General features: G+C 47.3%; 1 protein-coding gene across 3 annotated transcripts in view; it reads left to right on the forward strand.

Annotated features, from left to right (window-relative positions):
- GALNT17 (polypeptide N-acetylgalactosaminyltransferase 17) overlaps positions 1-16386 on the forward strand; it is a 406327-nt gene that overhangs the window by 155745 nt on the left and 234196 nt on the right. The window contains exon 3 of one of the 3 annotated variants that reach the window (XM_081819617.1): positions 6070-6236. The exons of the other annotated variants lie outside the window; for them this stretch is intronic. Within the exon in view, the coding sequence (XP_081675743.1) occupies positions 6070-6236 (167 nt within the window). The remainder of the gene's footprint in view (positions 1-6069; positions 6237-16386) is intronic. 3 annotated transcript variants of the gene reach the window in all.

Consider the following 16386-nt stretch of genomic DNA (forward strand, 5'->3'; position numbering starts at 1 on the left):
TTTTTTTTTAAAGATTTTATTTATTTATTTGAGAGAGAGAATGAGAGACAGAGAGCATGAGAGGGAGGAGGGTCAGAGGGAGAAGCAGACTCCCTGCCGAGCAGGGAGCCCGATGCGGGACTCGATCCCGGGACTCCAGGATCATGACCTGAGCCGAAGGCAGTCGCTTAACCAACTGAGCCACCCAGGCGCCCGAGGAGGCCCATTTCTGTTTCCGATTGAGCATAACCCATGGCTTGGTTGGTATAGCTTGAGCTGGCACATGCGGGCCACTCTTTGGCCAAGCCTGCAGCTCTGGTGCTTGTGGGCTCATGGAATTCAGGCAGCGGCTAAGAGATGACTATGTGGCACACTTGTTTTTCCTTCCTGATCACTTCTTTCTGGAACTGGACACCCCCATTTGGAAAATGAATCCCACTGCTAAGTGGCTGGGCCACTCCAGTGCTTTCTTAGGCGTGGGGCCTCTTTGCCTCTCAGTTTGCGATGGTTGGGTGTACGTGAAGTGGGTCTGCTGTGGGTTGGTGCAGTGTGGCTACCCAGGTCAGGGGAGAGGGTGTGCCCGTTCTGGAAGTGCAGGGGATGGTGGCACGGGGCTGGGAGGGGGGCGGCATTCCAGCTTAGCTCTCTTACGTAAAGCACATTCCGAATTTGGAAGGGAGAAGCTCACGGGCCCGGAGCCTCCATTTTGGAGTGGATCTGGTGTCGTGCAGATGTGACGGTGGTGGGCAGGCAGTCCCAGAAGGAGCCTTCCCCTCCCACCTCTGTCCACAGCCGTGGAAGGATTGGATGTGAAGATGTGTCCGCCCCCACACGTGCCACGTCCTCAAGGGTTTTCTCGTTGGAGTGTGGCTGCTCTTGGGGTCAAGGTGGTGTTTTCTGACTCAAACTACCTACTCGGTTTGACTCCGCACACTTCCTCCCTCTCGTTTCACTCCATGCTGCTGGTGCGTGCTGTAAAGAACCCTTATTTGTGGACCTTTATGACCTCATGCGTGTTTTTGGTGTGCTTTGAAAATGAAAACGAATCGGCCTGGTAGGAATTTGGAGAGCCTGACATGAGTCTGTGGTTCCAGGACTTGGCTCTTCACTGCTCCATCTCTGAACAAGCTTAGATAGGTTTCTTCTGGAAGGCCCGCGAAGAGAACAAGAAAGGGACCCTAGTGCCTCTGTGCGCTTAGAAGTGCTCTCACTGACTGCCCTTCCCTCTGTTCTTGCCCATGCAAGTTTGATCCATTGATCCAGCTTTCAAGTTCATGGCTTCTCTTCCCTGTCCTCCTGATCCATCTCAGTCCACCTGTCACATCCTGTATAGGGACAGCCATTTGGCACTTAGCCTTGACTGCGTTGCATTACAAGCTGCCTTGTTATAAATGTTCAATGTGTTTTGGTTTTTTTTTAAAGATTTTATTTTTTTGACAGAGAGAGACAGAGCGAGAGAGGGAACACAAGCAGGGGGAGTGGGAGAGGGAGAAGCAGGCTTCCCACGGAGCAGGGAGCCCGATGCGGGGCTCGATCCCAGGACCCTGGGATCATGACCCAAGCCAAAGGCAGACGCTTAACGACTGAGCCACCCAGGCGCCCCTGTTCAATGTGTTTTCGCTGCAAAATCCAGGACTCTTGGTTACCAGCAGCAGGATCAGAGCCTGGGCAGTGCTGGGTATTCTGTCCCCTCACTAGGGTGGGGCGACCCTGGGCTGAGACTGAGCGGTGTCGTTTCACCCAGAACCAGAGCTGATGGTGAGCAGCCAGGAAGGCTCTGCAGATTGGCCACATGGTGCCCATCCTGGTGAGCTGAGGGACTGGGAGAGATTGGGTAGGCCCTGGAAGGGGGGCCCTCACATTAGGGCTCCCACCCCCTGCCTTGGTCAGACAGGGGCATCTGGAAGAGCCTAAATATCAGATGATAACAGCTCACTTCCAGGCACCCTTGCTGCTTTTCAGGCTTGTTGTGTGACTCAGAGCAAGTGACTTCACCTGTCTTGGCCCCCAGTTTCCTCATTGGTGAAATGGGGATGATAATACTGCCTATCTCCTAGGCAGGTTGCTGTGAGGATTAACGAGACAGAACAGTCCATAGAAGCTTCCAGAGGTTTCTGGCACATAGCCTGCACTGTGTAAATGTTGGATGTCCTCGTCATCATCATCATCATCTGTAAGTTTCCTGGACCACATTGCATCTAAATTCTTTGATAGCAGTGGGGATGTTTGGGGGTCATCTTTTTGTTTCCAGCTTGGCAGACTGGGTCACAAATGTGACTTGGTACCTCTGATCTGTACCACATTGGGGTCATGTAAGTTGTCTCTGTCAAAGGGGGTCATGGGCAGGGGTCTGCCCATGACAGGCCATGGCCAGCTCTTTGGGCTTTGTTTTCTTCCTGCTGGAGGCCTGGCCCTTGACCTTCTTTCACATCAACTGTGATCCTCTCTAATGTGTCCTGAGGTGGCCGGTTCTCCCCATCTCTCCTCTCCTTACCCAGCATCCACGAAGGGAGATAGTGGGCACTTTTGGTAATAAGTGAAGTCAATGCTCTGGGAGAGGGGGAAACCGTCGTCGCCGTCGGGGAGCTACCAAGTTCAAGGAAGTAGCCCAGGCATATGGGCAGACGGACAGGCAGACATCAGGACAGATGTAAGGTGTCTGAGAGATCTCCTTTGGTTGGTTACTTGTCTCTGCTTTCTTTTCCCTATGAGATCAGCTTGGTAGAGACTGTTTCCCTGCCAGCCCTCTGAGGAGAGGACTGGGCTTACGTTCTTTGTCATCCCTTCATGTGTTGATTGAAAATTATCCAGACTTTAAGATAGTTTTCCGGGGCGCCTGGGTGGCTCAGATGGTTAAGCATCTGCCTTCAGCTCAGGTCATGATCCCAGGGTCCTGGGATCGAGCCCCACATCGGGCTCCTGGCTCAGCCGGGAGTCTGCCTCTCCCTCTCCCTCTGCCTCTCCCACTGCTCATGCTCTCTCTCTCTCTCTGTATCTCTGTGTCTCAAATGAATAAATAAAATCTTTAAAAAAAAAAAAAAGATAGTTTTCCTGCCTGCCATCTTCTTTCAGATAAGAGATTGTTTATTGCTTGCTGACCTGTTACTGAAGGGAAATCCATGATTTCTGGGACCCAGATCCGAGCCTGTGTTGCTAGAGGGAGAACACGACACCCAGCTATGGGTTGTGAAGTATGTTTGCAGTTTCTGTGGCATGCCATCTTTTGCTTATTCTCGGGTATCTTGCAAATCCAGACTCTATTCTTTATCCTTAGCACCGCCCAGGCTACTGGACAGACCACAGTGAGAATTCAGTATCAGCTCCTAGAGGGCAGGAGCCATATCTGTCCCCTTTCTCTGTGCACTGTCTCTGTATTTCTATGGCCTGTGAGCCTCTCTCCTTCTTTGCACCGTCCACCCTTAATCTTCCTTCCTGAGCTCATCTTCTGCTGTCGGGCATGGGGTGTCTGATTGGAAGCAACGTGTGCATCAGTCAGCGCCTTCTCCTTAGTGCGTCAAAACTGCATTGTCCATCTCTCCAGAATATTCTGCACATCTTCTCCATAGCCAGCAATAAGCCAGGCTCGGGGATTTTTTTTTTTTTTTTTTTTTGCTTGAGGCGGTGTCTACCTCCCTAGACATTAAAGACCAAGGAAAGAGGCGCCTGGGTGGCTCAGTCGGTTAAGCGTCTGCCTTCAGCTCAGGTCATGATCCCAGGGTCCTGGGATCGAGCCCCGCATTGGGCTCCCTGCTCGGCGGGAAGCCTGCTTCTCCCTCTCCCACTCCCACTCCCCCTGCTTGTGTTCCCTCTTTCGCTGTGTCTGTCTCTGTCAAATAAAATCTTTAAAAAAAAAAAAAGAATGCTGATTTTCATAATAATGATTGTGTTCATCTTGTCTGCCCAGTGTGAAACCCTGAGGACATTGGGCACAGGAGAGGTGAATCGTAAGCTGGGCAAGGACAGAGATCCGGGTAGGCCAGGCCGGGAGGAGAACCCTGGGTGGGTCCTGCAGGAAGGGTCTGGGTGAGTGGAAACTCTGGAAGCCTAGCTCATGATGATGGGGAGTTTACAGAAGGGGACGATGGGAGCGTGGGGCGGCCAGGCCGACTTGGGTCTTCCCATGAGTTGGTACATTGCATTTTTACGGGGCTCTCAAATGATCCTCATCGGGATCTTAGCCCGGCACCCAGCTAGGTGTGGTGTGGATTATTTTGACAGGTGTAGAGATGTCGAAATAGGAACAGTGTGCTCAGGGTGACACGTCCAGCGTGTGACAGAGCCCTTCTCATTTGTGAAATCCGCCCCTCTCTGATTTACTGCGTGGCCACCTTTACCCATGAAGGGGCAGGAGGGGGGTCTCCCCCCATTCCTCCGAGCCTCCCACATTTCCCACTTCACCCGGAGGAGGGGTTGCCTGCTCCGGTGGAGAGGCGTGACTCACACATGAGCTTCGATTGCATCATGGCCCCACTGCCTGTGGGTGGAGAAGGTGCCAGTGCCAAGCAATCTGGTCTTCTCGCTGCTTCTTTCCAAGCCAGAAGCTGTTCAAAACAAAGGGCCAAAGACACCAGGCCTAGGGATGAGCGCCCGGAATAGGTGGGTGTGTGCGGCGCGTGTGCTCACGTGGATGGGCCAGTCATTGGTAGCTTCTGACCCCCTACCAGGCTCTGGATGGTTGAGGGGGCTCCGAGGGACCTTCCGGGGCGCCCTCCTCCCTCGGATCACCACGTGGTAAATGAGAGAATTCCTGCCGACTGGCCGGGAGCCCGTCAGTAACCATCCTAATCTCCCTGGCAGCCCCCAGAAGTGAATTTACGGCGACGTGGTAAAAATGAGGCTTCACGATCAATGGGTCCCTGGACAGCCTCCTCCAGGAGACACAAATGTATATTGTAACAAAACTTTATTTTCTTCCGAAAATTGCCTGCATGATTAATATGGCCCGACACAGCCCAAGCTGTTCCGCATAAAAAAACAAGCCGCTCTTCTGGCTCCTTCTTCAGCGCTGTCCCCCTCTCACTCCATTCCTTCATCTGGTTTCCTTTGTTTTCTCCTCTAAGGTGCGTGCTATGTATTGTTCAGGTTCACTCAAGGAGGGGGAGAACGTATGGAAATGCCTTAGCTTGCTCTTCCATTCTCCTTGGTTTCTGCTCGGTATTTCTAACGAGGCTCAGCGCAGCATGGACGCAAATTTGCTAGTGCTCTCGGGACGGAGTGCGGTGCTCCTGTGACTGAGCCATGCAGAGCATGTGCTCTTACATGACCGGGAGCTCTCCACCCCGGTGTCCAGCCTCCGTGAAAAGAACTCTTCTCTTTCCCTCCATTTTTCAGGGCTGGGAGAGTTGCTATGAGGGAGGTCCTCAGAGGCAGGCAGTCCCATCTCCTGCCCACCACCCCCCCCCCGCCCACTGCAAGGAGATTCTAGGAAGAGTTGGGGTGCAAGAAGAATCGGGCTGTCTCAGGCAGCATGCTCCTATGCAGGCGGAAGACCCGCTTCCTTGATTATGATTATTTACATGTGCATTTTATGGCCTAGAATGCAGGCTCCACCAGAGCAGGGTCTCCAGTAGATGTCTCCGTTTGGGTTCCCCAGAAGCAGACCCTGAGACAAAGATTTGAGTGCATCGGTTGATTGGGAAGGTGGAGAGAACACCACTAGGGGCGTGGGGAAGTAGGACTTAGAAGGGAAGGCATCCCCCAAAGGGTGTGGGTGACGAAGCCTAATCCCACTGGGGGACTCTGGGGGCCGGTGTAAACCACCCCCTCAGAGTCACCTGCTCCAGGGGTGAGCGAGCTGGGGTATTGATGCATCAACTCCTGGCAGATGGTGGCAGGAGCATTGCTTAGGTGTCAGCAAAGCAGGTTCAAGGCAATGAGATGTGGGCACCTGGAGTGGGAAGTCGGGCAGGTGGGCACCAAAGTGGGACCAGGTACATTTGGGAGAATCAGGGCTGGATCCCTTAACAATCTCCTTCTTAGGGTTTAGCCAAGAGGGGCCAAGAGGGAACCAGTGATTCACACCTTGGGAGGACATGTCCATGCATCCGTCCCCAGTGTCTGTGCCTTCCTCCTTCCTCTCTCTCCCTGCAGGTGCAAGGAGCTGAAGTACGCCAAGGAGCTGCCCCAGATCTCCATCATATTTATCTTTGTGAACGAGGCCCTGTCGGTGATCCTGCGGTCAGTCCACAGCGCTGTCAACCACACGCCAACACACCTGCTCAAGGAGATCATCCTGGTGGACGACAACAGTGACGAAGGTAAGGGGTGGCCCAGCTGTTCTGGAGAGGAACTTGGCACGTGCACAACGTCAGCAGGGGGGAAACACCGCTCGCGTTGTGACGTGAGCCCACGTGTCTTTGTCTCCTGTCCCTGGGGCATCCTGCAGGGTGCGGGGTGTTTTGAGGAAGACATCGGGGCGAACGCTGGTTCATTAGACCACAAGTCCTAGAGGGCCCTTAAGAATGACTGGCCGCACATCTAGACTCAGTTTCCCTCTCTGTATGACCTCAAGTCGATGACACTGAAATGCTGAATTCCTCCATGCTCCCCGCCACCAACCCCACTGCCGTCGTCCCACGATGGAACCGTATCTGAAGTTCCCTCTGGGCTGCTGTGCCCAAAATGACCATAGGTGGAAATGAGCAGTGTCCACAGGCCTTCCAGGGTTCAGCTCTGTTAGGAATGATGGCTCAATGAAAAAATCTCAAGCAAGCAAGTGTTGGGCAGCAATAACAAAAGTCCTCTGAGGTCCTTGGAGACAAGTCAGGGGGAGGGCTGGTGTCCAGGTGGGGGTGCTGGGGGGATTGGTCTTGCTAATTGTGCCTTGGTGTTGGCTCTTAGCCTCCAAAATTCACTGTGCTCACTGCAGGGAGAAAGCCCCACAGGCAGATGGCATGAAAGAAGGCCAGCCAGTGTGCGTGCTCTAGGCCAAGGAGGCTTATCTTCTGAGCCACAGAAGGATTAGGGACAGGTTAAGCCCCTTGCTCTCAGGGTGCTGAGTAGAGAAGGATTTACCAATGTGTGCTCCCGGGTCAGGAGAGGGTGAAGAAGCGGGAGGACCATGCCGCAGGTCCTGAGTGAACCCTGGTTGCCTTCGGGAGCTCTGGGCTGAGCCTGTCACGTGTCAGTGGCCCAGGTGCTGAAGTCCGCCTGGCCCTTCTGAGCTGGCTGGCCCTTACCCCAGGGCTCTGGGCCACCTGGGCCCAGCAAGACGCCAGTCAGGGTAGACCCCCTGCACTGGGGCCTCCAGATTCTTTTTTTTTTTTTTTTAAAGATTTTATTTATTTATTTGAGAGAGAGAATGAGAGACAGAGAGCACGAGAGGGAAGAGGGTCAGAGGGAGAAGCAGACCCCCAGCTGAGCAGGGAGCCTGATGTGGGACTCGACCCCAGGACTCCAGGATCATGACCTGAGCCGAAGGCAGTTGCTTAACCAACTGAGCCACCCAGGCGCCCGGGCCTCCAGATTCTGAGGGCGGATGGGGCATCTGTTGTATTTGTCACATCCTTATTTTTCTCTTTTTACCTTTGGCCATTTCATTATCTGTCGATCCTTCTCAAACTGACATTGATAGTCTCCTGGTTAGAACACGGCTCATTCCTTTCCCCGAAGCTGCAAGGTTGTCTGGTCAGGTCTGTCTCCTTGACGTGGCTCCCAGAACCCCTCCCTGCAGCCTCCCTGTGTGCTCACCATGGAGCTCTTGCTTCAGCAAAGGGAATCCCTGATCCTGTGTCCTCCGTTTGCTGGCTAGAGTCCATGCACTTGTTCCCTAGGTGTCCCCTCTGTGTCACCTTTTCCCAGAATCCTTCACTGCCATCCTAAGGCCCTTGCTCTGTGCTCCCTCAGCTTCTGAAGCACGTAGCAGGTGAGACCTCTGTTTCTGGCACAACTGGCCTCTCCGTGCTGGGCAGGACTTGGTTTCCCAGGGCCTGGCTGGTAGACGGGCCTCGCTGAGCCTCACCCAGCCTGGGAGTGAGTGATGAAGAAGAACAGGGCTGGCACGGGCCAGTGGGGGCTAGCGGCGTGGCTAGAGGCTGAGCAGAGAAGAGCTAGCAAACCCAGAGATGAGAGCGGGGGATCTCTTCTGGACCGAACCGGGGTGAGGACTCACTGCCCGTGGGGCTCCCTCCCCTGAGGACATCTTGGCAGAGCTCAGCGATGGAGGAAGAAATGGAAGTCCAAGCCAGTCCCAACCAGAACACAAGCTGTGGGGGTCTCTGGTGGGTGTCTTAGTTTGGGCTCCCCCAGAAGCAGCCCCTAAGACAAAAGATTTGAGTGTGTTAGTTGATCTGCGAGGGGGAGAGAACACCTCTAGGAGCATAGAGAAAGTAGAGCCAGTTAGGGAAGGCATCCCCCAAAGGGCGTGGTGTGCAGATTGCCCCTGGGGCTGACAGAGCTTCACCCCACGGGGCGCATTCTGGGAATGGAGGGAGTGTAAAGCCCTCTCCTCCCCTGGGTCAGCCTGCTCCGGCGGGAGGGAACTGGGGTATTTACGCACCTTCAGTTTTCCCATCAGCACCTCCTGGAGCCCCCCCCCCCCAGAGGAAATTCTGTTTCAGGAGGTCTAGAGTAGGGCTGAGAATTTGCATTTCTCATAAATTCCCATGTAGTGCTGATACTGTGGAGACAGCCCACTGAGAACCACTGAGTTAAGTGCTTATTTCCGTGGTTCACATTTCAGGTGGAAATGAAGCTGTTTAATGGGTAAGAAAAAGGGCGGGGCAGGTATTTGGTCCAGTCTGACCATAGAGTTAATTCCCATTCATCTTCTGTCCCTGCCCTCCCCCCGCCCCCCGCCAAAATACCCAGTGGACTATATTAACGCAGTTTTCCTCTTTTCCTTTCTTGAATCTAGCCTGTGTATTTTCTCCAGGCCAGAAGTGCCTTGTCTTTAACTGGAAAAGAAACTTAAGATTTTTTTCTCTGTTGAGATTTTCTCTGTGACTAGTATTACCGAGTTTTGTAAATGTTCTATATACACTTGAAAAGACCCCCACACACTATAATCATGGAACTGAATTCCTGCCAGACATCCATTTTGTGTATTTAGATGACTCTGAGTTTATTTTCTTACATCTTTTTGATGATGGTGTTTTAAAATCTCCTCTGACAATGACTATTCCTTCCTGCGTTCCTAATAACGTTTGATTTCTGTATTTTGTTGTCAGTTTCTTTGGCAACTATAGATTTGTATCTGCGTGGCTTCATTATTAATGGTGGTTGTCACTATTATGTAATGCTCCCTTTATCTTAAAAGCATATTTTTTTTCTTGCTTTGAATTTTGTTCATCTAACTTTAATATTGTTATCCCTGCTTACTTTCTGTTTGAGTGTGATTAAACCCAGCTTTAACCATATTTTCTGATCTCAAAAGTAATGCATGCTTTTTGTAGGAAAATTGAATATATCAAAAAGGACTTATAATGGAAAATACAAACACTGCACAGACTAACTGAAGGCAAATGCTCATTCCCCCACGTTCTCCCCTTCTTTTTTAATGCAGAGGTTACATAGTTAAAATCCTGTAGTAAACACAAGTTAATGTTCTTCTTGTTTTCCTCCCTGAACTGTGAAACATAACATTCATCTTTATATTAAGAAACATCTGGGGCACCCAGGTGGCTCAGTCAGTTGAGCATCTGGCTCTTGGTTTCGGCTCAGGTCATGATCTCATGGGTTGTGGAATCAAGCCCTGTGTCTGGCTCTGTGCTTAAAGGGGAACCTGCTTGAAAAATTCTCTCCATCTGCCCCTCCCCCTCCTGTCGCTCTCTAAAATAAATGAATGAACCTAAATAAATAAATAAGATCTGCAAACATCGTTTTCATGAGGGTAGAGTGGTCCATTCTCAGGCTGATCTAGACTGGCTCAGGTGATAACTGTAATTCCTCACTTCTATGTTATCACACATATTAAAGAAAAATGAGATTTTTTCAGGAAAAGAAAAAGAAAGAGAGAAAAAAAGAGAAAGAAAAGAAAGGAAGGGAAAAAAAAAAAAACCTTGGGCTTAGGGAATGTGTGAATAAATGTGAATAAAATCCAGATGACTCTGGATCTGTGTGCATAGGCAAATCAGCATCTTTCCCTTGTTAATTTTTTTTTTTAATGATTTCTTTCATTCAGCTTCAATGTTGACTTTGGCCTAAGTTAAGCCCAAGTAAGATACAATGCTCTGTGCTCATGTACATTAAACTGAAATCACTCAGGCAAACTTTGCCAGTGATCACTGCTCACCCGATCCAGTGGGCACTTCCCTGCTCCACTCTGGCCACATCTGACATTGTTGGTGGCTTCCTTCCTGGCACTTTTCTCCTCCTGAGGCCCCAGCACCACTGTCTTCTCCACCTGGACTCCTTGCTTCCAGTGGGATCACTCATGCTTCTCACCATCAGGACACAGTGGGCACTTTCTCCCGTGTGCACATTCTGAATTATCTCCAAATCCATCCTTCCGGTGCAAGGTAACTCAACCTCTCCCTTGAGCCCCAAACCTGTGTCTTCTGTGTCCTCAGTGGCCCAGGGTCCCTCTGAACCATAAACTTATTCTGTCCAATGACTAGCTTAATATTCTCCTCTCGGCCTTGGACACCTGCTTCTCATTCTTTATCTCCTGTGTCAGTGAAGGGCTTTACCTCTTCTCTGTGTTCTCATCACCAGAGACTGGAAGGCTTTTCATTTTCTCTCTGTTCCATTTCTCAGCATCCACTTCGTTCCTCTTGAGCGTGATCCTGTCTGGCCATATCCTGAGTCTCCGGTCTTTGTTTAGGTACTTGGTGTTCTTTGCCTTGATCTTTATTTGAGGGTTCGAGGGGGAGGGGATTCGGGTCCATGGAATTATATCGATCATAATTCTCAACATGCCCCATCGTGGTCATCCTTTATCATTTCCCCTTACTTTTAATGGAGATATAATTTGCATAACGTAGAATACATCATTATGAAGTGTATACCGTTCAGTGGTTTTCATTATATCCATGGTGTTTTGCAATTATAACCACTAATTCCAGAATATTTTCATTCCCCCCAAAGAGATCCTGAACCTGTTAGCCATCTCTCCCAGTTCCTTGGGCAACCACCAAGATACTTTCCGTCTCTATGAATTTGCCTTTTCTGGACATTTGAGATCAATGAAATCTACAGTATGTGGCCTTTTGTGTCTGGCTTCTTTCACTTAACATAATGTTTTCCAGTTCATCCATGTTGTAGCATAGATCATTACTTCATTCCTTTTAGTGGCTCAGTAATATTCTGTTGTGTGGATCTAGCACATTTTATTTATCCATTCATCAGTTGATGGATATCTGGGTTGTTCCTGCTTTTTGCTTATTAGGAATAGTACCACTGTGAACATTTGTGATAAGTTGTGTGGACATGTTTTGAGTTCTCTTGGATGTATACCTAGGAGTAAAATCACCAGGTCATGTGATAAATCCATGGTTCATTTTTTTGAGAAATCATCAGACTGTTTTCCACAACCACAATGTTTTTCACAGTGGCTGCACCATTTTTTGTTCCTGCCAGCAACGTATGAAAGTTCCAGTTTCTCCACAGGCTTAACAACATTTGTTATTTTCCTTTAAAAAAAAAAAAATTATGGCCACCGTAGTGTGTGTGAGGTGATAGCTTGTGGTTTGATTTGCATTTCCCTAATGACTCATTATTTTGAGCATCTTTTCACGTGCTCATTTGCCATTAATCTGTCTTTGGAGAAACGTCTATTCAAAGCTTTTGCCCATTTTTAAAATGGGCTGTCTTTTTAGTGTTGAATTGTAATTGCTTATGTCGCCTGGGTATATGCTCTTATCAAATATATTCTGTAAGTATTTTTTGCAAATGTATTTGCAGATATTGTCTTCCATTCTGTGGGTTGTCTTTTCTCTTTCTTGATAGTGTCCTTTGATGCACAAACATTTTTAATTTTCGTGAAGTCCGGTTTATTTTTCCTTTGAGTGTAGGAGCTTTTGGTGTCATATCTAAGAAACCGTTGCCTAATTCGAGGTCACAAAGACTTACATCTATATTCTCTTCTAAGTGTCCTATAGTTTTAGCTCTTACATGTAGCTCTATATCCATTGTGAATTGTTTGTATATGGTTTGAGGTAGGGGTCTGAATTAATTTTTTTTCCATGAGGATACGCAGTTGTCCCAGTACCATTTGTTGAAGAGACTGTTCTTTCCCCATCGAATGGTCATGGCATCCTTGTCAAAAATAAACTGCCTTGTAAATGTGAGTGTTTATTTTTGGACTTTATATCCTGTGTCATTGATCTATGTGTCTATCCTGGTGCTAGTATTGCCCTGTCTTGATAACTCTTCCTTTGTAGTAAGTTTTAAAATCAGGAAGGGAGTCTTCCAGACATCTTCTTTTTCAGGATTGTTTTGTCCATTTTGGGTCCCACGTGTTGACATATGAATTTTAGGACCAGTTTGTCCATTTCTGCAAAAAGGCAGTTGGAATTTTGTCAGGTTTTGCATTGAAGCTATAGGTCAATTTGAGGGGTATTGTCATCTTAGCAATATTAACACTGCCAATCCATGACATGGAGTGTCTCTGTTTATTTAGATCTTCTTTAATCTCTTTCAACAGTGTTTTATAGGTTTCGACGTACAAGACTTGCCTTCTTTGGTGAAATTTATTCCTAGATATTTTATTATTTTCGATGCTGTTGTAAGTAGAATCGTTTTCTTAATTTCATTTTTGGAATACTCATTGCTCATATATGGAAATGCAACTGGTTTTTGTATATCGATCTTGTGTTCTTCTATGTTGCTAAACTTATTTATTAGCTCTGATTGTGTGTGTGTGTGTGTGTGTGTATTCTTTAGAGCTTTCTATCTAGAATATCATGTCATCTTCAAATAGTGACAACTTTATTCTCACTTTCCAATCTGGATGCCTTTTATTTATTTTCCTTGCTTAGTTTTCCCGGGTCCTTTATTTTTAGAAATGTACTTTTTACCAAATGCCTGATATCCCATCATGCCTAGAACAAGAGCATTGACCCATGTGCTATCCTAATTGTTTACAATAGGCTCTTCGGGAGATGACAGCTGAGTCATGAGTGAGCTCAGGAAAACACAGGGCTCACCCCAGTGGGGACATCTGGCAGGCTATCGTGTGGACCAGGGCTGGGTATAAGGTGAAAATCTGGACAGAAGGAATGGCTGCTCTGTGTTTTCTGCCTGTGACCTCATCAAGGTGCACTGCTTACTCTTAGGCGGAGGTCGAAGCAGACCATGTCTGAGGGACGAAATGAATGTCCTCAGCTGATCCAGTCAGCAGGCATGGAGAGAGAGGGCGCAAACTCTGTCAGCCTGTGGCCAGAATATCCAATTATAGGGGAGAATGGGGACAATCTCTCCTTGTTCAGATTATCATTTCACTTATTAGAGCAGCAAAGATGATAAAGATTAAGAAGAGTCCGTGTCAGTGAGGATGCAGAGAAAAGAGACTCTCATGTACTTCTCACAGGACAGAACCACATGTCTGGAGAACAATTTATCAATTCATATTAAAAGTTCTTGTCTCATTCAGACAACCTATCCTCAGTTTAAAAATGAGGTACGCTTACAGGAGGGAGAGTAATGGCAGCTCTCCATGTACCTGTCTCAAGTCTCACTGCTCTGCTGTGGACAGTCGGCCGCAATGGCTATATGTCATTGTCACCTGGGATCCCTCCTCACCATCCTCCTGGGGACCTCCTTTGCCCCCTCTCCTATGCTAAACTCCACGCTTTTCTCTTGTCTTGGTTTCCGTGCTTATTTTGGTGAAACACAACAGAAGCGTCATTAAGAAAGACCACAAGGAAGATAAACTCTTTCAGGATCATCCAAGGCTGAAGAAAGCTTTATCCTAATTTTCCGTGTGACTGATGGCCTGGTTGAGATAGATATCACCTTCTTTCAGAATTTCGATGCTTTTGCTTCATTATCTTTTTTCAGTGTTTTTTAAAAGAACAAAGGCATTCCGAATTCTGATCCTTTGTGTGTGTGTTTTCTTTCTGGGAGCTGGTGGAATCAACATTTTGTCCCCAGAGTTTTGAAATTAAGAATGATGAGCCTTGGTGTGGGTCAGTTTTCATCCACTGGGCTGGACATTTAGTGGCTTCAAGCTGGAATCGAATATCTATCAGTTTTCGGAAAATTTCTTGAAATATTTCATTGCTAATTCCTCCCCATTTTTCTCGGTTCTCTATTTCAGCATCTCCCATTATTCCGTCTTTTTCCCCATTATTCTATCATTAAGCCTCTTGGGCGGAACCTTTAATTTTCTTATCTTTTCTCTGCTGTCTTAGCTTTCCTTATATTTTTGCTCTGCTTTGTTTGCTCTCTTCAATTTTATCTTCCTTCCCTTCTATTCAGTTTTTTATCTCTGCTATCATGATTTTACTTCCAAGCACTCATTTTTATTCTCTGAGAGTTCCTTTTTATAGCATATTGTTCTTATTTAATAGAGGCAATATGTTTTCTTATCCCCTGGAGGATATTAATAATATTTTGTCTTTTGTTTTGTTTTTCGATTTTTCTCCCTGCACGGTCTATTTCCACACGTTGCTATTTTGCTCTTTGCTGTTTGGTTTCCGTCTCCCACATCAGAGGCCTCCCCCATCGTGATCCCCGCTGGTTTTGACAGCAGAGGGGTCACGTGGGCTGGAGCACCGGGTGGGGATGGGGGTCTGGTGATCGGTTGCCTTTCGAATTGCCTTCCCTCTGGTCCTCCTCATTTCTGTTTCTGCATTTTACCCCCAGTTCAAGAGGTATCTGGTGCTCTTGCCTTCTCTGTCCCTCGAGGTATAAATTGAGTTGGTTCTCAGTGTTTCCCATGGTTACCTTGGGGTCAGCTGCCACATGGCTGTGAGCTTTCTACTCCTTTCCAGCTTCCCCAATATTGTGCTTTGTGTCTCCTCTTGTGTTTTCTCTGACCTTGGAATAGACCTATGTATGGGTCTCTTTTATTTCATTTTTTAAAAATCCCTTTACTATAGTTTTCAGTGGCTTTGAGTAGGGAAGGGTGTCAGATTCATGAGTTAAATTCATCTTCTTATCCTGAAAATTCCACATTAATTTTTAAGAACTTTTAATACGAATTAATAAATTGCTTTCCAGATAACGTGGTTCTGTCACATGAGAGGGATACGAGAGAGTCTTTTTCTCTGCATCCTCCCCGACACTGACTCTGATTTACCTTTTTCATCTTTACTGTTCTGATGAGTGAAAAGTGACATACTTTTAAATCCACATTTTTTTTTAAATCTTTTTGGAGTTTTTTCATATGTTTAACTGTCTTTATTTTTGTAGAGATTTGCCAGTTGATGACCCCACGTTCTGTTCCCCCCTGGAGTATTTATCTTTGCCTTACTGATTCGTAAGAACTTTGTATATGTGAAATAAACTCCTTTCACATTCATCTTACCGGTATTTCTCCCAACTTGTGCTTTTGACTTTAACTTGTTTATTGTATTTTTTGACAACTATTTTACATTTTTGTATAGTCAAATCCGTCAGTCTTTTTTTTTCTTTTAGTGATGTCCTGAGAAAGTTATTCATCATCCCTAGATGACACAAATATTCATGCATATTTTCATATAGGTAAATCTTTTTTTTTTTTTTCAAAATCAATTCCGAACGGGTTAAATATTTTTGTGTTCAGGTATAAGAGGTTCAGCACAGAGACCCTTGTCTCAAAGTATGCTTATCTCAACTTCTTTAATAATCTATCCTCAGGGCGCCTAGGTGGCTCAGTCGTTAGGCGTCTGCCTTCGGCTCAGGTCATGATCCCAGGGTCCTGGGATCGAGCCCCACGTCGGGTTCCCTGCTCGGCGGGAAGCCTGCTTCTCCCTCTCCCACTTCCCCTGCTTGTGTTCCCTCTCTCGCTGTCTCTCTCTCTCTCTGTCAAAATAAATAAATAAAATCTTTAAAAAAAAGAATCTATCCTTATTTACCACTGATTTGACATTTCCTATTTTCATATGCTAAAATATTCTAGATTTGGAAACATGACAGCTGAATCACATGAGGACTGATTGGGTTTTGGAGGAGGGTGAAGAAGAGGGAGGAGTCATAGAGGGTCCTGGCTCTGGTGACGGGGGGGTATTGGCGCCGCTCATTAAGAAGGGGAGTATGTGGGTATTTACCCCAAAGATACAAAAGTAGGGATCCGAAGGGGTACGTGCACCCCGATGTTTATAGCAGCAATGTCCACAATAGCCAAACTGTGGAGAGAGCCAAGATGTCCATCGACAGATGAAAGGATAAAGAAGATGTGGTATATATACACAATGGAATATTATGCAGCCATCAAAAGGAATGAGATCTTGCCATTTGCAACAACGTGGATGGAACTGGAGGGTATTATGTTGAGCAAAATAAGTCAAAAAGAGAAAGACATGTATCATATGACCTCACTGATAT

Source organism: Leptonychotes weddellii, chromosome 5 (assembly GCF_054177405.1).
Source record: "Leptonychotes weddellii isolate Sample4059 chromosome 5, ASM5417740v2, whole genome shotgun sequence".
NCBI classification, from domain to species: Eukaryota; Metazoa; Chordata; class Mammalia; order Carnivora; family Phocidae; genus Leptonychotes; species Leptonychotes weddellii.